We start from the raw sequence: 24,198 nt of genomic DNA, 5'->3' as shown, positions 1-24,198 counted from the left end.
TGTTAGACCATCTCCAACCGAATGAGGGCCAGAGGGCTCGTTTTAGCCCTCTGACCCTCCAAGAAATTAATATTTTAATGAACAATGTAGGGCCATATTTCTTACCATCTCCAACCGGGAGCCAAAGGGCCATAGGGCTCATTTTATCCATGTCACAAAAAACCGTCTCCAACCGAGGGCTAAAGGGCTATAGGGCCAAGCATAATTTATTATTTAAATTTAAAAACTACAACTTATATTTAAAAACTACAACAACTTAAATTTATAGGGAAAAAATGAGAATTTTTTAATATTTTTTTTAAAAAAAATAGCCATTGGATTTGAATTTTTTTTTTTTTTTTTTTTTTTGCTATAAATAGGATGGATATTGGGCTATAATTCACACACCTTTAAATTCAATCTCTTTCAATTTAAGTTTACAATGAATTCCAACTTTGGATCCTCTTCGAATTCCAACTAAGGGTCCTCATCCAATTCCGGATTGGAGGAAAAATGGGCACAGATGAGACAAGAAGATGAAGCATGGCGCAACACACAATATGTGGCAGCCATGGCTGCAACCATGGTGTGTCAGCCAATGAGGAACAACCTCAATGGGGTGGCTCTATTGTTGGTTACTTTAACAAACCATGGAACAGAGCGATGACGCATGCCAATCTGATGAACAACTACTTTAACCCCAACTCGTTATACACAAAAAATGATTTCAGACGTCACTTTTGGATAAGGCATCATATCTTCGAGCATTTACTTCACGATGTCCAGCAGGTTAATCCATACTTCCAACAGAAGCTAGACAGAGCAAGCTACCCTAGTTTCTCACCTCATCAGAAGGTTACTATTGCACTACAAATGATGGCCTATGGCTCTCCAGCTGATTCGATGGATGAAACCCATGCTATGTCTGAGTCTACATGCCTTAATACTCTTACTGAATTCTGTAACACAATTGTTTAACTTTACAAAGAGGAGTACCTCAGCAAGCCAAATCAAGAAGATCTAGATCGGCTCCTTCACAAAGCTTAAGACCGTGCTGGGCATGATAGGGTCATTAGACTGCATGCATTGGAATTGGAAGAATTGTCCCACCGGATGGCAATGAGGCTTTAGTGAAAGGTCGAGATAGCCAACTATTGTGTTAGAGACGGTTGCCTCGTATGACACATGGATCTGGCATGCTTTCTTTGGAGTCCCTGGATCCCAAAATGACATTACAAATCTTGGGCGTTCACCCCTCTTCAATAACCTGACAGAAGGTAAATCACCTTAACTTGACTACCACATCAACGGCCGTTAGTACAAATGGGGTATTACTTGGCAATTGGCATATACCCAAAGTGGGCGACACTTGTCCAAGCAATTCCAAACCCTAAAAATGACGCCAAAAAGTGTTTTACCTTACACCAAGAGGCATACCGGAAAGATGTTGAGAGAGCTTTCGGTATTCTACAAGCATGGTGGAAGATCATCAAGGAACCTGCAAGAGGGTGGAGTCGAGAAAATTTGGACTCCATCATGATGTCTTACATCATATTACATAGCATGATTATGGAGGATTAGCAAGATGGGTATATTGATGAAGAGTCTGATGACGACCAAGAGAATCCAAATAGGTCAAGAAGGGCTCGTGGAAAAATAGATGATGGGCTTAATTTGCCTTTCAATCCAAGAACTGGTAGTATCTCTATAAATGAGTACATGAGGCCCTATAGGATGATACGTTCATGTGCCACAAACAAGTAATCTTGTTGCACATCTTTGGGCCAAAAGAAGCATGGAGTAGGTGTTTAAGTTTTATGTTGTTAAAAATGTTATTTAAGTTTCATGTTGATAAATGTTTTTTTTTTATGTTGTTTAATGTTATTTAATGTTGTTTTATATTGTTTAATGTTGTTTCATGTTACTTAATTTAATTTAATGTTGTTTAATGGCTTAGGAAGTTATAGAAAACAAAAATAGAATTTAAAAAAAAAATTTGTAAAAAATAAAAATAAAATAAAAAATAACGGCTAGCTGACGTCAGCTAGCTAGCCGTTGCAATTTGAATTCTGGACTGGCCAGGGACCGGCCATGTGGCCCTTTGGCCCTTTTTTGTCCAGTGGGACCCATAAGCACATTGGCCTAGGCCTTAGTTGGAGACGGTTTTCTGACTATTTTCGACCCTCTGAACCCTTCAGTTGGAGATGGCCTTACATTCTTTATTTTGTTTTGGGCCTTGGACTTCTTGTTGATGAATCATTTTTTCTAATTTCTTTTTTTGAATATCTTTCTTTCTTTTTTAAATGACAATAAAAGTTAAAACTTTTTTATGTTATTATTAAGAGAGTGGGAGGGTTCGAAACTATAACTATAATTTAGGGGAAGGAGGAGTTTCGAACTTGAGACGCATGGATGGAAACCAACACTATACCCACTAGGATATTAGACCACATGCGATGAATATAACTTTAATTTTTATTTTGTCTCCTATTATGTTGGATGAGTAGCTATTATGTCTAGTTCAATACCTAATTATGGTTAGCCTAATGTATGATCTAGCTCAAATCTTCTTTGGTGTTTGTGGAGATTGTTGGATAAATTTAAAATGTAAAGTGATTTTCACACACCACTTTTTCTTCACGCGCTCCTATTTGTTTTAACCTTGTATTGAAAAAATTAAAAGAAAATAAGGTAGAAAAAAAAATAGTACATAAGGAGAAAGCAAAGAGTAAAATTCAATACCCTAACTAAAATGTCAACATGCATACCTACGCACCAAGTTTTCTACGCCCATAAGAAAGGGGCAAAATAACTATTGTTCAAGCATCTTCAGTGGTTTAGGCAAATAAAGAAGGAAATATTGTACTATACTGCCTTATGTGGTATGTTACCTACTCATTTGTCTCATGAAAAAATTGAATAGACTAGGAAAACCGGGTAGGCACCATTTTGCTTTATTAACACTAAAAAATGAGAGGTCAACTAAGATCAGTATGGACTTATATCATATTATGCCTTCTTTTTTTTAAACAAATGTCAATAACTTAGTATTATGGTCTAGTGGTATTTCTCTTCACTTGAACATAAGAGGTCTTAAGTTCGGTTCTTGCCAAATGTGAATTTGAACCACATTATTTTGGTTAGTCTATTATGAGGCTAGCCCACTCCCCCCACCCCCTTAATGTATTTTAGATAATCACATAACAAGTGAAACCGAAAAAAGGGCATATAAATGTGTATGTCGTTCTTTTCATTTGGCCATCCCACATTGTTATGTTTCATCGTTAAAGGCATGCAACATGTTTTTCACATAAACTGGCCTACATGTCATGTCCTAGCAATTAGGTGATGTCGACAAAAAGCATGAAAGAATTTCATCAAAATAAACTGAACCAATAAAACACGACAAACTAGCATACCCCGCATCACTGCCTATATATATGTCCGTCGTTTGATATCAAATTCACATGCTTAATTCTCGTAGCTTCAGCTTGTTGCATGTAGCCACATTGCTCCTCGCACTGGAGCCTACAAGCCAAGCATATGGAATTATGATTTTATTCAGTCCTTGAAGATTGATGATAATACCCTACAGGAGATTGATCAGAAATCTCGTGACGTTAAATTTTGTTTTACGTTGAGGCATTTGGCTCATACATATTGAATTGTACATCCATGATTAAAATTGAACATAGTATCAAAGTAATTAGTCGTAGACCGCTAGACGGATTCTGAAAATGCAGTATATATGATACAAATTTTATCAAGACATATTACTTACACTTGATTACTTTTGTAGGATAAAGTATACAAGGATGAGTTGAAGTTCGTTGAGGAGAAAGTTAAGCATATTATTGATTACGAAGATGATGATATCAACACACTGACTACGCTTGAGTTCATTGATGACATCCAAGGCTTAGGTTTGGGATATCACTTTGAAGAGGGCATAACAAGAGCTCTTGATAAATTATTGAACAACATTCATGGCTAGGGAACAAACCAGAGTCTCCACCTCACTGCTCAGCTTCAGGCTCCTTAGACAACATGGGTTTGAGGTCTCCAATGGTTTGTACTATGTGAACGTTTTGTTATTTATTGTAACAAGCGATAAATAATTTATACTAAATTCGTCTAAACTATTTGGTGGGATTTTAATCATGAAAGTACTTAATTTGTGTACTAACACCTACCTTAAATCTAAACAAGATACACCTACAAATAACTTTTTATCGTTGCCACTCAATACCAGGATATAGTGATGTTCATTTTCAATTGTGGATGCGAAAAAGGAGAGTTTGCATCTAATTTATTCTCTTTAACAGTTTTTTTGCTCCAATCCTTCTGGGTTAAATTTTTAGCCCAAGATTATTAAAGAATGAATTTAGGATAATTTTTTCTTAAAGTAACTTTTTTTAAAAAAATTATGTAGACTACCTTAATTTAATTTTATGAACATATTAACCTAAAAATATTTAGATGCCAATAAATATTTAAAAATCACTAAACCGAAAACATGAAACTCGTGGAACACTATGAAAGAATATGAAACACATGAAAGATTTTTTTTTTTTTTAATTACTTTAGCCGTTGAATTTAAATTGGACCATTAGATATGTTTTTTCTTGTTGGATTGGATCATACTAGATTTTAGCCGTTGGATTCAATGAATTTATAAATATAAAACAAAAAAAAATACACATATATGGTGCACCCACTAACTTAGGGAAGAATCTTGGCCTAAGTTTGAATTTTTGGTTAAAACTCATATTTGCCCCAAGGATTGGAACAAGTTGGGGTAGATTTAGAATCTAAAATTTGAGTTTTACTTCAAGAGTTTGAGTAGGTCTTAGTGTAATATATTGATGTATAGAAAAATACATTGTATCGTTTACAGTTGATTACCACACAGTTTCATTCGGTATAATTCTGTATAATTACATTAAAACTATATTTAGTAGGATTCTAGCTAGTATTGATACATATGCGAGACATAAGGTGCAAGGCTTCTAGAAAATAGAAATAGTTTTGGATATGTGCGCTTCTCTAACATCAGTATTGGTTATTAGCACTGTACCATGTATGAACTCACTTATAATATGTTTATATTCGCTAATTTTAAGTTAAAAATAGTAGTAGATTTTTTTTTTTTTAATCGATATTATCTACACTAAGGAGAAGGGGGTGGGTTTAGCCTCACAATGGGCTGGCACTAATGTAGTTCAAATTCACCTTTGGCGAGAATTGAACCTAAGACCTCTCACTTACCAATGAAGAGGAATATCACTAAACCGTAGTACTAAATGGCACAAATTGTAGTAGACTTAATGCTTGAAAATGCACTTGAAGAGAACACTAACAATGAACTGCTCAAGCACTCGAAATGTGATTCTGAAACACGTCAAACTTACAAATGCCCTACAAATTAAGACATTAAACATCGAATTTTCAAATTTACTTCTGGTCATTTAAAAATTACGACATTAAAGTTTCTTAATCTAAATTGCTAGATGTATTCGGTAGATTCACGGGCGGTAATGGAAGTTTAAAGGCATGGATTTGTAAGGATATAAAAGGACTGTTGAGTATGTATGAAGCTTCATATTTTGCTTTCGAAGGAAAGAACCTTTTGGATGAAAGCCTTGCATTCTCAACCATTTATCTCAAGAACCACAGTGGAGCTAATGCTACCAAAGGACTAGCAGAACAAGTGAGTGATGCACTGGAACTTCCACTGCACCACAGAATGCAAAGATTAGAAGCTAGACGGTATATTGAGGCATACAGTAAAAAGCCAGATGCAAATCAAGTGCTACTTGAAATTGCCAAGCGAGATTTTAACAGGGTGCAATGCAATTCACACTCCAAAGGGATCTTCAAGAAGTATCAAGGTAACAAGTTTGTTCCTCTTATATATGCAATATTTGGGAAGAGAGAATCAAACAAAGAACTAGGAGTGTAAGTATTAATCCTAATTCAATCAGTGTTTGCTTCATTAATTCATTTAGGTGGTGGTGGGTGGATATGGAGTTAGCAAAAAAGTTGAGGTTCACCAGAGACAGAGTGATGGAGTGCTTTTTTTAGTCGGTTGGAATCATCTTTGAACCTCAACACAGTCATATCAGGAAAGGGTTGACAAAAGTGGCTGCTCTAGTAACACCATTGATGATGTCTATGATGTTTATGGTACTTTGGATGAACTAGAGCTTTTTACTTCTGCTGTTGAAAGGTTAGAAATTTTCTTTTGTGTTTATATCTTCGCGTTTCATTAACAACTTTCTTAATTAATTCTTAATTACGTACTTATCGTAGTCAGATGGGATATCAAAGCTATACAAATTCTCCCCGGTTACATGAAGCTTTGTTTTCTAGCTCTTTACAACACAGTGAATGAGATGGTTTATGACACTTTAAAGGAGCAAGGAGAATACGTCCTCCCTTATGTCATAAAAGTTTTACGTACACTACATTTATATTATCACATATCAACAATGCTACTTAGACATACAAAATCAACCACATTAACGTACACTATAGCCATCGTACTGGACAAAGTGTGCAATGTAATCAATCTTCTATTACATTAATAATATCATATTATTCTCCAATTGAATTATAACTTCAATTTCTAATATCAATTAACTGCAATCTTTTGAATTATATAAATCTCAGTGGGTTGATTTATGCAAAGCATTTTTAGAGGAGACAACATGGTGTTATGATAAGCACACACCCACATTTGAAAAATATATTGACAATGCATGGATATCAGAGAATCACCACGGTCTCTTGCATTGGCCATCTCTTATTTTCCAGCTTTCCAATGATTTGAGTACTTCGGCGGTATGTACTTATTTCAAAGTCGGTTTAAAAACTATTTTAGTTTTTCATTTTCAACTGAAGGTTAAAAAATTGTTTGGGAACTCTTTAATGCGTTTAGGTTTTTAAATAAAAAATAAAATCTCAAAATCAAAATCAAACCAATATTTAAGGAAAATGATAAAAATAATGTGAAAGACAGCTCCCATTTTGAAAATTCACAAAAGTTACCAACAAGTTTTCAATTTTCAAAAACCGAAATAATTATCAAACTACCCTTTAATTTATTTTTAATTTTTACTTTAATCATGCATGCATTAATTTATCTTGACTTGAATATTTTAAGTATTAATTTGTTGTCCCACTGCAGGCAGAAGTGGAGAGAAAAGAAACTACGAACTCAATCTCATGCATGATGCGTGGCAGTCTGAATGTCTGAGGAATCTGCTCGTCAATATATAAGTAATTTGTTTGAAAATAGTTGGAAGAAGTTGAACAAAGATGCAGCTTCTGCTTCTCCATTTACCAAGGAATTTGTAAAAGCAGCAATAAACCTTGCTCGGATTTCCCAATGCATATACCAATATGGTGATGGGCATGGAGCTCCAGACACAAGAGCAAAGAATGGAATCCTATCAGTGATTACTGATCCTATTTAAAGACCACAACACAGACACATATATATGTTGGATTGTTATTAGCCACTAACATAGTGGCATTTCTAAAATGTTTGTATTCAATGTAAAAGTCATGTAATATTTAATATTTAATCTCTCAAAGCTCCAAATGTTTTAACACTTTAAAAGCCATTTGACTGGTTTTACTAATATATACAAAAAAGTGTGATTGGATGGTACTACATATCAATACAAATTGACAAAAATTACAAAATCATTACCAAGTGCTCTAGATTAATAGCCATTGCCTAAGTTATACGTGTCTCATATATAAGGAGATGTATAATTTGGATATTGAATATTTATATATACATATACGCAACATTCCTACAACGAATGAAACTAAAACACGTGTACAAAATAAAGAATTTGTATTAATGAGTGTTTAGGGGTACAATCTCTGTTACAACTTTGAATCCTCTGATTCGATCTCCAGGTTTGTAGGATGTATGTGTATGGTTGTTGATCCAAGGGTCGCGATGAATTTATCTCAGATGAATGGATGCCTCAAGGTTTAGCTTGTGGCAATGGAACAATCGGTTGGAAATGTGCCCTAAAGCCAATCATATGATGATACTTTACGGACATTTCACATGTTAAACTAATCTAGTTTAATATAAAGGGCAAAGATTATTGTTTAAAGCCGTCTCATATAAATGTTATATGGTTAAATGATAAGTCCAAGGAATATGTAATTGGGAGAATGTGATCTAAAGAAGTTAGATTCATGATACCATTCCTAATCATATGATTGCCAATTGGGCATTGACAGTCCGTTAAGATCAGTACGTGCTATGTCTTCTCTTAGAGAGAGTGACTAGTCTCAAGTCATTGGTGTGATTGACAGCAAGACAAGCTTGTAGGTGCTCAATAGAGAATGAGTCCACTGAACGCGATCAACAAGGAGTTCTCATACTCATGTCACATGAAAACTCATAGTTGGGATAATGCAAAGTAGTCCTTTGACCTAAGGGATCATAGTTGTCTTATGGTTAGGTCCTTGATCTTTGACTATGTCAAAGTCACTCATAAAGGTGTCCACGGCATAGTTGGGGTTAAGCCACTTAGCCATGGAGGCAAGTGAATGCACAACAAGGTATATCTAACCTTCATACCATTTGAGGGAGAATACTCTAATGATATGATTAAGAATCTCTGGTCAGAGTATGAAAGAGATTTAGGAAGTCGTTCCAAATCACATTCAAGGTAATCATATAAGTAAGAGAATCGTATTGGATAGTAGACATGAATAAACTATCAAATCAAACAATGTGGTCAAGAGTATTGTATTAGGGAAAGACCGTATTGCATTGTAATCCCAAACAGAATAGGTTCTCCACCACTTTTCATTAGATTGGGTAGCCATGACATACTGCTAAGTGTCACTCATGGTTTGTGGAAGCCCTAAAGGTGTATAATCACTAAAGGGAGAATTGAAAAGTAAGTTTCAATTCACAATCGATTTAAAGAGTTCTAATCGCCCACTGCCTCACTAAAAGGAACCTAATGGATCGTACACTGAGCAAGGTAGAGATTGAAGAAACAACGGAGATGAGTAAGGATAATTAAATGGTTTAATTATTTATGGCTAGGATTAATTAATATGTTAATTAATCAAACGAATAAGTTTGTTTTAGACCTTGGGTTAGTTTTGGGCCTCAAGGCCCAATGGGCTTCAAATGTCAAATCCAATAACTCAAGTTGTATGACAACTTGAAAGCACAAAGGGCATGAAAGCCTAATGAACCCACATGGCCGGCCATACAAAGTGTGAGAGAGAATTGGTTTTAATTTCAATTATGCCACTCAATGTAAGAGGCTACAGAAAGGAAATTATAACTCATTCCCTCATAGGGGTTTTCTAGAGAGAAAAGAGAAAAACACAAAAAGCTTTCTCTTCTCGTAGGAGGCCGGCCACCCTAGGAAGAATGGACTAGCATCCATTTCTTCCTAGGTCACTCATCTCTTCCTCAATTCTCTCGTTGGTGTGGAAACTTAGAGGTTCCCTTTCTTGGGAACTTAGAGAATCCATTCCTTCATCCATATCCAAGAAGTCATGGAGTCAAGAAGCAAAGTTCCTCCATCTACATCCATGGAGACAAGGAGCAAGGAGACTAAGGAAAGAAGGCCCTCACATGGGTGAATATCCTTTGCTAAGCAAAGAGGTGCTTCAAAGGTATAAAAGTTTCTCAACTCTTTTCTTTAAGATTTTAGTTGAGTCTTGGTTCACCACAACTACTAAGCCTTGAATTTCATGGGTAAAGTTTTTTTTTTTTTTTTTTTTTTTTTTTTTTGAGTGCATACAAGCATGATTCCACCTTTAATTGTTAATTGCATGCATAAATGTTGCTTAAATGAACTTGTTTTCACAAATTTTTCCTTCACAATCGGCGTGTGCAGTGGTGCTTGATGATTCTTCACAAGTGTGATGAAGAATACAGAGAGTTTTCTGAGTCTTCTGAGTGTTTGAGAATGTTTAAGGCTTGAGAGTTTTCAGAGTCTTTGAGATTGTTTGGGGCTTAAGAGTTTGAGTGTCTGGGTGTGTGTTTGCCGCTGCTACAAATTGCTTTGTTTTGCTAATGCACTGCCGCTGCTCACTTCGCACTGCCGCTAATACGCGTTGCCGCTGCTATCCGTTGTGCTGCTGCTTTGTCGTTACTACGTTCTGCTTCCTTGCAGCTAGTAGCCTTAAAGCATACTGCTTGCAACCTTGCTACCTTGATGGCTTTGTGGAAGTGGCATGGACTGCTTCTTTTCTTCTTGGGATGATGCATGGACGAATTTTGTCGAAGTGGATTCATAGGGACATTAACGACAAAGAAGAAGGAGTACACTTTGAATTTCTATGGAATTATAACATCCCACATCGCCCAAGGGAGTAGATCATGTAAGCCTTATATGTATATTCCCATCTCTACCTAGCACGAGGCCTTTTGGGAGCTCACTGGCTTCGGGTTCTGTAGGAACTCCGAAGTTAAGCGAGTTCACACGAGAGCATTCCCATGATGGGTGACCCACTAGGAAGTTCTCGTGTGAGTTCCCAGAAATAAAACCATGAGCGCGTGGTCGGGGCCCAAAGCAGACATTATCGTGCTACGGTGGAGTCGAGCCTGGGATGTGGTGAGGGCCCGGGCGGGGATGTGACAGGAATGGTGTCTTGATTGTACTTCTTCCTTTTATTTTCCCTTTCTTTTGTACTAAGATTGACATTTTCTAGCCGAACCTTGTGAGAACAAAGGTATCAATTATAAATGAACCCTTACTTTTATTTTGATGTGACTAGACTCAAAATTGAAAGTTCGAGCTGTCTATGTACCCTCGATTTGAAGGGATCCCAGTCATCACGTAGTTAAAAGGTTTTTTTGTTAGTTCTAATTTTTTCTTGAGCCACCCTTTCAGATTTTCAATTCAACAAACATTTTTATTTCATTTTTTTGTATCATACACAGTTTTAAGCGTAGCATCGTTTCAAGTGTGGTGGTGCTAACTTCAAGTCGTTGATAGTTGCTTGCCCCCCGTCATCGAGTTGTGGTGGAGTTTCTCTAACGTTTTATTTGGAGACTTCTTCCTCGTCGACCTCTTTAACTGCAACATGGTAAACGTCCAGTACCACCTTTCATCATTTTTTCCGGCTCGTTGGTTTAAGGATTGACTAATGTGTATGAGTGTACATTGTTTCACCTTGAGTTGACCATTCGAACTGACATCTAATGTCGAATGACATTTCATGCGTGAAGGCATTGGACTTCGAATCTCATCATCCTTGGCTAGGTCAATGTGTCTTTTTCTTTTTTTAACCTTCATGGTAGGGCCTGATATTAGGGGGTTTGCTCCTAGACATAAAGGTATATGATGATCCTGGGTTCTGGAAGGGTGGTTTAGAAGGTCGAACAACAATTTCTTCAAAATCTCCAAGCAAAGTATGCAATTCTTGCAATTGCTGAGAACTAAGATTGCAAGCCTTAACTTTTTGACTCTCCATGGGCTATAAGAACAAACCCAAATTTGAATTAGACAGCTCTTTGTCAATAAGATGAAGAGATACTTCCTGAACCAATAGAGTGCAAGCCTATTAAGACACAACTTATATTGTTGGTTGTGCTTGGAGAATTCCATAGTGAGTAAATGGAAATCCCATAGTACTGGACTGACTGTGGATAGGCACTGAACCCCTAACAATATCACAACCACCTAAAGGTAAGGAATATAAATCAACAGCACAATTGTAACATCCCACATTTAATCTCATAGCCTTGCAGTAACCAGAGCTCTACTTTCTCTTCATCAACTATCATAACCTCAAAAGGTTTTGTAGCATGTGTTTGGTGTCCCCATTGCTTCAACAACTTATAGTCAATGAAATTATGAGTGCTACTTGAATCCAGAATAATAGTAACAATTTGACCTTGCACTATGCCTTACACTTTCATAGTGTGGACTGTTTGTCTAGTTGTGGTGCCATAAAAAGCACACTCACTAAGTTGCACATGATGTAACTCAAGTTGGAACTCCTCAAACTCTTAACAATTTTCATTAACATCTAGCATTAACAATTGCTTAAGCCCACACTTATGACCCCTAGTCCACTTATTAAGACAAAACCAGCATCTACCTCTCTCCCTCTTTTTTTGGATCTTCTCAGGAGATAATTTTTTGATACCTAAGTTACCCTGCCTTGGTATTGGGTGTAATGGGGGTGTGGTCAACAAGGGTGGATGTTTAATGGGTTAGAAAGGTTTGGGTGGCAATGTTTTCATCAAGGTGAGTTTAGAATCAATCTACACAACAATGTATATAGCCTCATAGACAGTGATAGGTTTTAACAGCTTAGCATCAAATTTTAATTCCTTTTCTCAAACCACCTAAGAAACAGCTCTTGAGTAAAATAAGACCTAAATCACTAGTACAATTAACCAAGTGGGGAAATTCAGTGATATAATCCTTGAGAGTACTTATCTAGTATGGTTTGATGAGAGATTCAGCACTATCCTAGAATTTCCAAGCCCAAATTCTTTGCACAAAGCCTTGGTGAAATTCTCCCAAGGTAGAGTTGAACGGATACAATTCATCCATTGGAACCACTGTAAAGACTCTTCATCTAAGCGAAATGAAGTAGTGAGTACACGCTGAGAACTGCTCAGCTTTAAAGATCCAAGCTAAGGGGTCATCACCCTCAACGAATTAGGGAAGTCAGTTTGAGGAGACCACTGTGGGCAAGGCGTGTGGCCACCAAATACAAAGATAGAGCTATGAGGTGGCTGGATTTGCTTAACAACCTGAGGATTTAGGTTTGCAAAAACAATAAAAGTAGGACCTTCCCCATGACCTCCAAACTACAATTCATGACAAAGTTTCTTGAAGTAGAGTGAAAGTCCCTATGCCCTCCAAACTACAATTCATGACAAAGTTGCTCGAAGTAGAGTGAAAGTTTATGATCGAAGGCATTGGAAACTGCTGAATTGATTTTGGAGTCAAGGTTCGCCATGGAAGCTTGAAGGGAAGCTACTCAAGTGTCCATAATAGAGAGTTTAGAGTTGGTGGTGGTATGATGAGGCATACAAGGGAAGGGAAACCAGGACCGAGGAAATGGGTGATACTTATGATAAGATCCAAATCCAGGAGCCTATTCGACCTTAATCAAAGTTGCGAGATACATAAATGGATGTGGTAGCAGGAAGAACGGTTTTTTGTTTCTGTAAAATTATATTTAATTCATTTCATACCATAGATGTGATGAGCTCCTACAAGATCTTAATCTAGGTTGCTGTGGTGGGATCCATGACCCAAATTGCAGTGTAGATGATTGCAGCCTTGAAGGTTTGATGCAAGAACCTGACATTGTGAAAATAAGATTTAATTTTCATGGGATGCTTAAGGTAATGATGGGGATAGATGGATAATTATCTCTAGTATTAATTTTATTGACTCTATGTTTGGTGATGATGAGTTCTTTATCTTGCCATGTGGCAATAATCTTGTTTGTGATTATAAAAGTATTAATTTTGATCTCTTTGATGTTATGAATGATCTTGCTTTATACCTGGTTGTTGATATGTCAAATGTGAAAATTGAGAACGCTGAAACTAGGGAGAACACTAGAAATATGGTTTCTGCTTTTCTTAATGTAGAGGTTGGCTCTGTGAGTGCAAGGCCCAAAATAGGAATGATGAATCCAAAGAAAAGAGTCTGTGAGGAGGATGCTATTAAAGCTGGGCCTAGTGATGGTGCCCCTCATGCCACTGTTAGGATAATGAGTCCGAGAAAGAGAATCCAAAAGGAAATTGCAATTAAGGAAGAGTTTAGTTATCTTGAAGAATTAGATTGATGAAGTGTCTTGCATGGAACTGTAGGGGTATTAGGAGAAAGTTATTTCCTAGTAATTTTAATTTTGTATGTAGTTTAGCTAAATTGGACTTTTTTTGCTTGATGGAGATTAAGGTGGTTGTTCATAAGGTCCCTAGGAACTTTTAATCCAAGTATTTTGGCAATATTTTTTACTGTGATCCAATTGGCCGATCTGGGGGCCTATGCTTATGTTGGAATGGTACGAAGGTTTTTGTTAGCATAATTTCTTCCTCTCTGAGATATATCCACTATTCTATGAAGGACTTAGTTACTAATTTAGAGCAAATAGTTACTTTCATATATGCCTTTCCCCAAAAACATATGCAGTGTGACCTGTGGGAGGAGGTCCTCAAGTTAGATCCAATTCATAGTCCTTGGTGCTTAGTTGGAGATTTTAACAATATTGTTGATCTTTCAGAGAAGGTTGGAGGTAATCAAACCCATACCATGGACATGAACAATTTTATCAATTTTCTTAATCGTGGTAACCTTTTGTCTTTAAATGTGTCTGGAGTTCCTTTTACTTGGACTAATTGTCCTACTATCATTCAGTTGTTTTTTAGAGATTGGGTAGGGTGGCGGCTAACCCTTTATGGTTAAATATGTTCCATAATATCATTTGCATAACTATCCTATTTTTTGTTCTGATCATAGTCCTATTTTATTATCTCTAAATTCTAAAGAGGAGAAGAATAACTACTTCTCGTTTAAATGTGAGGCTATCCTCAGTTTAAAATATTTGTGCAAAATTCTTGGCATTGTGACCCTAGTATTAATCCTAAAGATAAATTCAGAGTGTGTGCTGGTAAGTTTAAATTTCTAGTTTGTAAATGGAACAAGGACACTTTTGGCAATTTAAAGGAGAAAAAGAAAGAATTGTTAAATGAAATTGATGAGCTTCAAAAGCAAATTATGAGTAACAACTCTGCTGATTTGATGACGGAAATATTTCTTCAAGATGAATTGAATCACGTGTTACCTTGTGAATAAATTATGTGGGCCCAGAGAGCTAAAACTAATTGGCTGCAACTTGGGGATAAGAATACTAAATTCTTTCAAACTAAGGCTACTATTCGTAAGAAAATTAATGAAATTACAACAGTCAAATATGAGAATGGTTTTTGGTGGTCTACTGGTCAGGGCCTTGAACAGGTTTTTGTGCACAATTTTAAAAAGTGTTTTTCCTATGACAGTCTTCCCTCAAGTACTGCCCTAAGTAATTTAGTGAATATTATTCAACCTTGTATTTCTAATCATCATAATGAAAGTTTGTTCTCTCTTTTTACAGATGAGGAAATTTTGGGATGCTGGGAGTAGTATTAGAGCTCTTAAAGCCCAGGGTCCTGGTGGTTTGAGTGTGGCCTTTTTTCATGGTTGCTGGGACCAAATTAGGGACTTTGTTTCCTATTTGGTCAAAGATTTTTTCCAAAATGGTTCCAGCTTAAGACTCATAAATCATACCAACATCGCTTTAGTTCCTAAAATAGATAATCTGGAAACTATTAGTAACTATAAGCCTATTAGTTTGTGTAATGTTAGTTATAAAATTATCACAAAGATCATCATTAAGTGACTAAAACCTTTGTTAGATCTTTGCATCTCTCACAATCAAGGTGCTTTTGTTCCAGGTAGAGCCATTCGGGATAATATTCTTATTGCTCGCGAAATGTTTTCTGGTTTCAATAGGATGAACGGAAGAACTGGAGCTATAGGTGTCAAGCTGGATCTGGAAAAGACATATGATTACTTAAACTGGGATTACATTTGGTATGTTCTTCTTAGATTTGGTTTTGTTAATCTTTGGGTTGAATTAGTTATGGAATGTATTACTTCTCCTTCCTTCTCTGTGCTTATAAATGGGCAACCTCATGGTTATTTTTATTCGAAGCAGGGAATTAGACAAGGGGACCCCTTGTCCCCTTATATTTTCATCATTTGTATGGAACAGTTAATTAGACACCTCAATACCCTAACAAATCATCCGAAGTCTCATATTGGTATTTTGTCCTCATCTAGAGGATTTAAAATTTCAAATCTAGTGTTTGTTGATGACTGTCTCCTGTTTACTAAGGCCACGCCGAGGGGTGTGAGGAATATTCTTCAAATCCTTAATATGTTTTCTAAAGCGGCGGGCTAACAAATAAACTTTCATAAGTCGTCCTAGTATTTTTCCAAGAATACCACTTCTCCAACTAGAATTGATATTGTTAATATTTTACATATTCAACATAAAGCTATTGTTGGTAAGTATCTAGGAATTCATAATATTGTTTTCTGGAAAGACCAAGTTAATGGTAATGAGTTACTTAAGAGGGTTAAGTGAAAATTAGCTAGTTGGAAAGCAAGCACTCTTTCGAGAGCGAGGAGACTTACTTTAATTAACTCTAACCCAACAGGTATGCCTTATCATGTTATGTCTTGCTATAAGTGTCCTGACAAGATTGTCAATAAGCTTAATAAAAAGTGTAGGAATTTTTTATGGGGTAAGGACAAGAAAATCTTTCTAGTGGCTTGTGATTCAGTCTGTGCTCCTAAGAAGATAGGAGGTTTAGGAGTTAGAAGACTAGATCATTTTAATAATGCTTGTCTCACTAAGTTAGGTTGGAAGGTAATGACTGAGGAGGATAACTGGTGGGTGAAGTTAGTAAAAAGTAAGTATCTTAGAAAGTAAAATTTTCTATATAATAAAATTAGACAAAATCATTCTTTTACTTGGAAAGATATCTTGAAAAGTAGGGATGTTATTCTCAAGGGTATGAGATGGAGAGTGGGTTATGGTAAGGACATTTTGTTCTGGTCCCACAATTGGGTTTTTCCTTACCTGTTGTTCCATCTCTTACCCAATATTGACAACCAAAACATTAATTGGGACTTGAAAGTTAATGAATTTATTGATAATTATTGTTGGGGTATTATTGTTGGGATAGGAGAAAACTTTCGCAAGTGGTTATTAATGAAATTGTGAGGAAAATTTGTAATATTACAATTCCCTTGCAGGATTCCAAAGATGTGATTGTTTGGGGTCCAAATACAAATGGTAAGTTCTCTGTTAAATTAGCTACTTGGATCCAAAAAGGGACGTTGACTCAATCTACAAAGCATAAGTTAATTAATAAGATGTGGAAACTTAATATTCCTCCTAAAGTTAAGATGTTTGCATGGTTGTTCATTCGTGAAAGACTTCAAATTAGAAAAAGATTAAGTCATATTGTAATTAATAGTGATAAGATGTGTCCTTTTTGTAATTTTGTAGACGAGAACCAGATGCATTTATTTTTTTAATTGTGGTGTCACTAACTTGATTTGGGACCTTTGTTCAATTAAGTCGGGCAATTTCACTAATGCTAACTTCAACTCGGCAGTAGACTGGCTAAATTCTTTAAAGCATGTTGATAAGCAAGTTCCTAGTGATTTGAGCTTGTTTTTGCTCCTTTGTTGGCAAATTTGGAATTACTGTAATATTATGGTGTTCATAAATGTTTTTCCCATCCTAGCAAGATCTAAGTTATTGGCTATATCTATGGGTGAGAGAAATCTTAAAGCCAATGGTAAAGGTTTGAGAAGAAATACTAATGATGCTTCCACAATTGTTAAATGGCATCTGCCGTATAAGAGTTTTGTTAAGTTAAATTTTGACGGTTCAATGGCTGGGGACAAGTGACGGGGGGATTTGTCTTAAGGAATCATAATGGACAAATTATTGGAGGTGGAGCTTTAAATCTGGATGGTGCCACTATTTATGAAGTGGAGGCTAGGGCTCTTAAAGAGGGCCTTCTTTTTGCTAAGAGGAAGGGCTATACAAAGATTACAGTTGAAAGTGAATCTAAAGTTAGTCATTCAGTCATTGTTAGACCGCGGTGCGACGCCATAAAATCTGGTTCCTATTATTGAAGATAACAAGTGGACAGCAACCAATTTTTATTGCATTGACTGGAAACATATTTATAGAGAGGCCAACTTAGTGACGAATGTCTTCGCTAACCAAGGTCTTCTTATTATTGATTGTCATATTTAGGATCATTGTATTCTTTCATTTGCTCTTCATGTTCTTCAGTTTGATTCTGCAAGGAACGGTTGTACTCGAAACCAAACTTGTACTCAGGAGGATAGATGGGGCGATTCAGGTGAGATCCAATGTAGATCCAACTTTCTATTCACTCGTGGGATCCAGGCGGTCCGGGAGGGACCACCACGGCTCCTCTCTTCCCGAGAATCCATACATCCCTTATCAGTATATGGACAGCTATCTCTCAAGCACAGAAAGTTATCCTTTTAATATATTTTTCTTGATTCAAAAAAAAAGAAAAAAAGAAAGTAGAGCTTTATATAATAGCTCATTACACTGATGTGAGCTGCCACGTGGGCACAAACAGCCAAATGACTAAAACAGAATACATAAAGAGATGTAAATTGCACTAAAACCCCAGACAATTACAAATTGACCCCCAAATTGGTTACTTGTGACCAAGGTAATCACAAGATCATAACATAGCCGGAGGTACAGAAGCTGGTGCCACAAGAAATCTAGATAGGGTTCTACGAACAAGCCCAGTACTCTGATACTTCTATGAGTTTTTTGGGCTTGTCGCAGAACACCTATTTTTTCTGTTAAATACGTTTTTTTTCTGCGACACGTGAACTTTTTTATGCTACAGATTCTGCAGGAGCTTAGGGATAAAGCCTTGAAGCGTGCCAAGTTAACCGAAGATCAAGTATTGCAAAAAATTGAGGAAAGAAATGCAGCGAGGATGAACAAAGAATATGAAATATCACATACAATTAGAAAAGATTTAGCTGCTGTGGGGATTGCTCCTATGGACGGCCCAGATGGAACCGCGTAGAGACCAAGCTATCATATATTCACTAAAGAACAGATGAAGTTCATCTTACAAAGTATCATGCTATCACTCACATTCAACAGCTATTTGCTACCACAACGGGCGGTGTAAAAATTCCAGCCGATCTTCACACATGAAAAGAATGATGTGCACATCCACTGCGACCCTCGTAGCAACCCCAGTTGAACGTAAGTATGAACATCATGATTCAAACACCATTCTCATGTTCAAGCAAAAGTTGCATGAACAGATCAATTTCTCTTCTACCGAAAGATTTATTTCCGCTTTGATCAAGCCAGAGAACACACCTTGTCTGCAAAATTGGAAGAGTTAAATGGCAATTGTCAACACAAGTTGCATCCATCAAGTCAAATATTTAAGCATATGCTTTTACATCAATTTAAAGTGTCCTTTTCTTTCCATTTTAGTATTTTCTTTCAAGCTAGAAGACCTGAAAGGCATCCATACTTTTATCATTTCAAATTTCCAAAACCGAGGCCAGTTCAGGCAAGATAGGCGACTTTTTATACTGCAAAAAAAAAAAAAAAAGATGGAGTGAATTTACCTTGTCTAATGCTACCGCAGCAAAGGCGGTTGTCATCTATATAAGTGGCTTGGATACCCATCATCCATGAACCCACTGATACATCATCATGAGCATAAGTCTTCAATGATGCACTGCATACGAAAGGAAACAGAAATAAGTCACAGGATAATGAAAGCACAAATAAGTCCAACAAAATCACTCTCCCAAGCCACAATTAAAATCACTCTCCCAAGCCACGATGCAATACAATCTAAGCATATGATCATCTTGATAACATTGGGAACTCTTTTCCCCAGCAATAGCATTGAGAACAAACCTGTTTATGTTGATATACTGAGCTAAGTTCTTGGATAGTATAATGAGGGAACCACCCGCATGTCGGAAGTACCTGAAAGGGAGAGAAGTGGTAAGAATGATATAACCAAATCTACCAGTACATAGAACTGTCAAATTTAAACAAAAATCTTCTTAGCCTGTCGGTATATTGTACATGTTTACTAGAAATATACAGAATGGTCAAACTTGTCAATCTCTTTATAATGCATAATTTGCTCTTGGACGGTTATATGTCTTTCTCAATCAGCATTAAAACAATCAAACTGAGAATGTTTTATCCCGGACTAGCAGTCCAGACATGACATAACTCTACAGAAAATCAGAGACAAAAACAATCTCTCTAGATATGGGTATTACAGACATCAAACACACACAGAGGCTCTAGTACGGAGCAAATCTTAGGCCATCAGATTTCTTTCTATCACCCAATCTCTCTCTAGATATGCGCATACATAGTTACATACATAAACACATACACAAACAGAGGCTCCAGTACGGAGCAAATCTTAGGCCATCAGATTTCTTCCTATCACCATGATTAAAAAAACTCAAATGACCTCCATGTATTGGCACTTTACCAGAGCCAAATCGTGGGTGTGTGTGCACACATCTGGATCAAGTAATCAACACATAATAAAGTATAGATGAAGTTTTCTTCCTTAGGTTCAATCACTTACGATTTCTGATCCCCAAATTTCCACCAGTCAGGTTCATACCAAGACTTTCCCCTGCAGACCAAAACAGTTGTATAACCTTAGACCATCTCCAACCCTTGGGGGTAAAGCTTATAAATTTAAGTCAGAAAATTTTAAGCCATAACCTAGAAACTGCTTTTCTCCTCCAACCCTAATGGCTTAAAATTTTAGCCCGAGATTATCACAATGATTTTAGCCTTGTTTTTTTTTTTTTTTTTTTTTTGGCAGTAACTTTTTTGAAAATAAAATTTATGTAGATTATCCTAATTTATTTGTACTAACATTATAATCTAAAAATATTTAAATTCTGATAAGTAATTAAAAATCATACAAATACATAGGTATTTATAAAGTTTAAAGTTAAATTTGATTTAAATAACTTTCTTAAATTATTTTAGTCATTAGATTTAATTTTGGGCCGTCAAATTTTTTTCTACCATTAGATTTGATCTCATTTGATCATAGCCGTTGGATTATAAGTAAAAAACAAAAAACAAATGTTTGAAATATGACAGTTTTGGTGGGTCCAGAATAATTTAAGCCAAGCTTAAATCCTTTTGGGGGGGGGGGGGGGGGAGAATCTAGCCCAAAGATATATTTTCTCGCCAGAGCTTATTTTAGCCCAATGGTTGGAGATGGTTTAGGAGGGTTTTAAAGCTTATATTTTAAGCTTTATCCCATGGGTTGGAGATGGTCTTATGGACCTCAAGATCTAGAAATAAAGTGGAAAATAATATCAAGTTGCACAAAGATATAGGATGGTAAAGTATATACTCTTCAGAAATCACATCTCCTGACTTCATGCAGCCGATATAAGCACCTTCTTGAGCACGACGATGTTCAAGAAGTCCAATTAGCCCCTCTGTTTAGGTCAAGAAAGATATTTTCAATGATGTATGAAAAGTTCTGATGAATAAGTTGGATTCTAGTCTTGAGTCGAAGTTGTACCAAGATCAAGATTGATACTGTCATCAACTTTGACATAAAACTCCGCATCCCATTTCTGAACTGCAGTACTGAAGAAGAACTTTGCTTTCTTGGGCATCTCTTCTTGAGCCTCCTCGTGACCTTCCTGATATAACAATATTACAGTTTAGAACTATATATTTTCAAATATATAAGAGGAATCCTACAACTATGATTAGATGTTGAACTTTTAGTTATTACATATTATCAAGGATTCAACATAATACAATAAAAGCCTAATCACCACATATGGACATAACTTCCACCATGCATCCAATAAACCGACTTCCAAAAATTTAGCTATAGAATTTCCCCGCATATTTTTAATGGGTATTACGAGTAATGTACCATAATATCACAATGTGTGGCATTTCAGTCTTGGGTAAAAGATTGAACATATATGTTTTAGTAACCCTAAGATTGTACTGCTTACAAGAATCAAGAAATCCTTTGTCAAATGACTTTCCTTATCAACATTCCGATCTAAGCTATCACCCCGATTGGCACTGCAAGTTAAAAGCAAAAAGATTATGAGAAGAGTGTACCCATAGTTACCACAGGTATAACACTTATAGTAGCATAGTGACTCGACCAAGCAAACAAAACAATAATAAGAATCAGGAATGCATGGTACTAATATTGAGATTAAAGTGCGAAGAAAAACCTCCGACCAATTACAAAGCGTATTACTATTCCTCTTTCTTCTAGCTTCCTCAAAGCATCACCTGCAAAGGCCAATAGGATCCAATGGTTGTTAGTAAACCAGTTTAATTTTGACTTAAAATGACTACAGTAATCATGAATCCACATTATCTACCACCACCGCTACATACACAGAAGGTGCCTGTTGTTGAACACTGGGGGTTTACCATGGTAAATTAATTCAGTTAACCTGCAATTGATGCCTGATGTAACCCGATAATTGCACCTTAATGGTTGTCTTAGTATGCATATCTAACAGCTTTAACCTGATTCATACAGTACAACTCATTCTAACATCTGTTACTCAAATTAGGCCAAGGGACTGCCTGAATGAACACTACGGGATTATTAAAAAATACCTTGACTTTCACAAAGGGGCTACTTTTAACAGGATGGAACATAAAACTCAAACCAGAGGAGTGTAAGTAAAAAGATTGAGAATCAATACTTCATCTGAATTCAAGCGATGCCACGGTAAGTTTAGTCAGAGAGAGAACACGTGGTAAATCTGTATAAATTGCCATCAGAAATTCCAACTGACCTTTAGGCATCCAAGACCCTCTAAACATATTTCGGTTCAAATGACTACCAAATCCAGTATAAACTCCAATAACAGCGAGCAATCGGCCAGAAGAAGACACCTTTTGTTGCAAGTGGTTCTTGAGGTACCCTTGACTCTTGGCCAGCGTCAAGTCCATCTCAGCTTTCACAATCCTCCTCTCCAGGTCTCTACAAAATTACAAATTGCTACCCTTAATACGGACACTAAAACTACACACAACTCAAATAAACCGATCAAAGAGAAATGAAAAGTAAGAGCATACTTGCATCCAAGCACTGTTAACTTGTCCTCTACCGAGAGAACCTTTGGTCTCTGAAACATCACAGAAGTAATATTGAATTAAAAATAAAATTCACCAATTTTCGCAATTTCATCTCGACGGTTGGATTAGCTTGGGAAATCAAAATCGAAAAAAGCAAAACCTTTATACTAAAGTTTGAAACAAAAGAGCTGCGTGCTCCACTCTACACCCAAGTTCAAATCCTCCTCCCGTGGTTCAGATTAAATTAATTACAATATCGCAAGAATAAAAAAAATAAAAATAAAAATCCAAACAAGAAGGATCCAAAATCAAACCTGCCCCGAGTTCTTCTAAACTCTACAGCCAAGTTTGAAATCCCGCTCCCGTCGTTTAGATCAAATTAATTACGATATCACTCGAATAAAAAATATTCCAAACAAAGAGGATCCGATATCAAACCTGGCCCAAGTGCTTGTTTAGAAGATTAGAAAGCACTGTTCTGTTCTCCGCATCCTGCCACAACCTGCATTTCCCAAACAAGTCATCAACTTGATAATTAATTACCATGAACTCTTAACACGCGATCGACACTGAATTGTATCAGATCAAACAGAAAGCTCAGGAATTTGAATATGAATAGTAAACCTTGAATATTTAAAGCTGGAAGAGTGCATTTTTGGAAACAATTTTGGAAGGAGATAACGTACCGGCCGGCGACGTAGAGCCAAGCGACGCAGGAGAAGAAGGCCATGAGAATGGAGGGCTTGGAGGTCTGAAGCGGCTTCGATCGCCATCGCCGCTCTGATTTCATCATCGTCGGCAAGCCTTCCATCCCGGATTCCGAATCAGCAGAGACGGAAAGAGCGAAGAGTGCAAAGCAATGATTCGGTGGAGAAATCGGAGGTGCAGATTTAGTGGCGGATTTACTGATTCGGACAGGGATTCTGAAACTGCATTAGGTTATGCGGAATTTGGAAGGCATCTGAAATCATAAACTTTGAATTTTCCGCGAGAGAGAAAAGGGTAGAGGCTTGGTTGGAAATTTGGAGCGGTTACCTTTTAGGGCCGATTTTTTTTTTTTTTTTTTTTTTCAACATGATATTATCTGGGTGGCAGTTCGCTCATAATAAATTATTAATAATGTAGTTTAAATTCATTTTTAACAAAAATTAAATTTAAAACATTTCACTTACTGGTGAAAATGAATAACGTTAAACTGCAGTACTAAGTAGCCAACCAGTTTGGTATGTTCACAATTTTGGATGAAAAAAAGCCAAAAACAAGAAGATGCAAAACCCAGCTTTGAAAAATCGGTTTTTTTTCACATGTGTTTTACATAAAAGTTTACCAAACACTATAATACTGTTTTTTTTTTTTTCAAAAGCACTTTTACAAAAAAGTTTACCAAACACTCTGCTGTTTTATTTCACAGCCGCTTATTCTTACAGCACAGCAGAATCAGCTTTTCTTCAAAGCACAACAATACCACAA

At 36.4% G+C, this 24,198-nt stretch overlaps 1 protein-coding gene and 1 pseudogene across 1 annotated transcript; one reads left to right on the top strand and one right to left on the bottom strand.

The window, feature by feature from the left end:
• The first annotated feature begins 642 nt into the window (after nt 1-642).
• On the top strand, nt 643-7,457 carry LOC137717066 (tricyclene synthase EBOS, chloroplastic-like; annotated as a pseudogene).
• Nucleotides 7,458-18,550: 11,093 nt separating this feature from the next.
• Nucleotides 18,551-23,771, bottom strand: LOC137718547 (hydroxyproline O-galactosyltransferase HPGT3-like). The gene is made up of 12 exons (XM_068458099.1): nt 23,415-23,771; nt 23,167-23,230; nt 22,729-22,778; nt 22,446-22,633; nt 21,867-21,927; nt 21,636-21,708; nt 21,185-21,308; nt 21,011-21,098; nt 20,219-20,269; nt 19,522-19,593; nt 19,224-19,336; nt 18,551-18,971 (listed from the first exon to the last, which is right to left on the bottom strand). The coding sequence occupies exons 1-12, from the start codon at nt 23,537-23,539 to the stop codon at nt 18,949-18,951; spliced, it is 1,032 nt and encodes a 343-aa protein (XP_068314200.1). The 5' UTR covers nt 23,540-23,771; the 3' UTR covers nt 18,551-18,948.
• Nucleotides 23,772-24,198: the final 427 nt, after the last annotated feature.

Source organism: Pyrus communis, chromosome 15 (genome assembly GCF_963583255.1).
Source record: "Pyrus communis chromosome 15, drPyrComm1.1, whole genome shotgun sequence".
Taxonomy (NCBI): domain Eukaryota; kingdom Viridiplantae; phylum Streptophyta; class Magnoliopsida; order Rosales; family Rosaceae; genus Pyrus; species Pyrus communis.
This window is presented reverse-complemented; position numbering and strand designations above follow the sequence as displayed.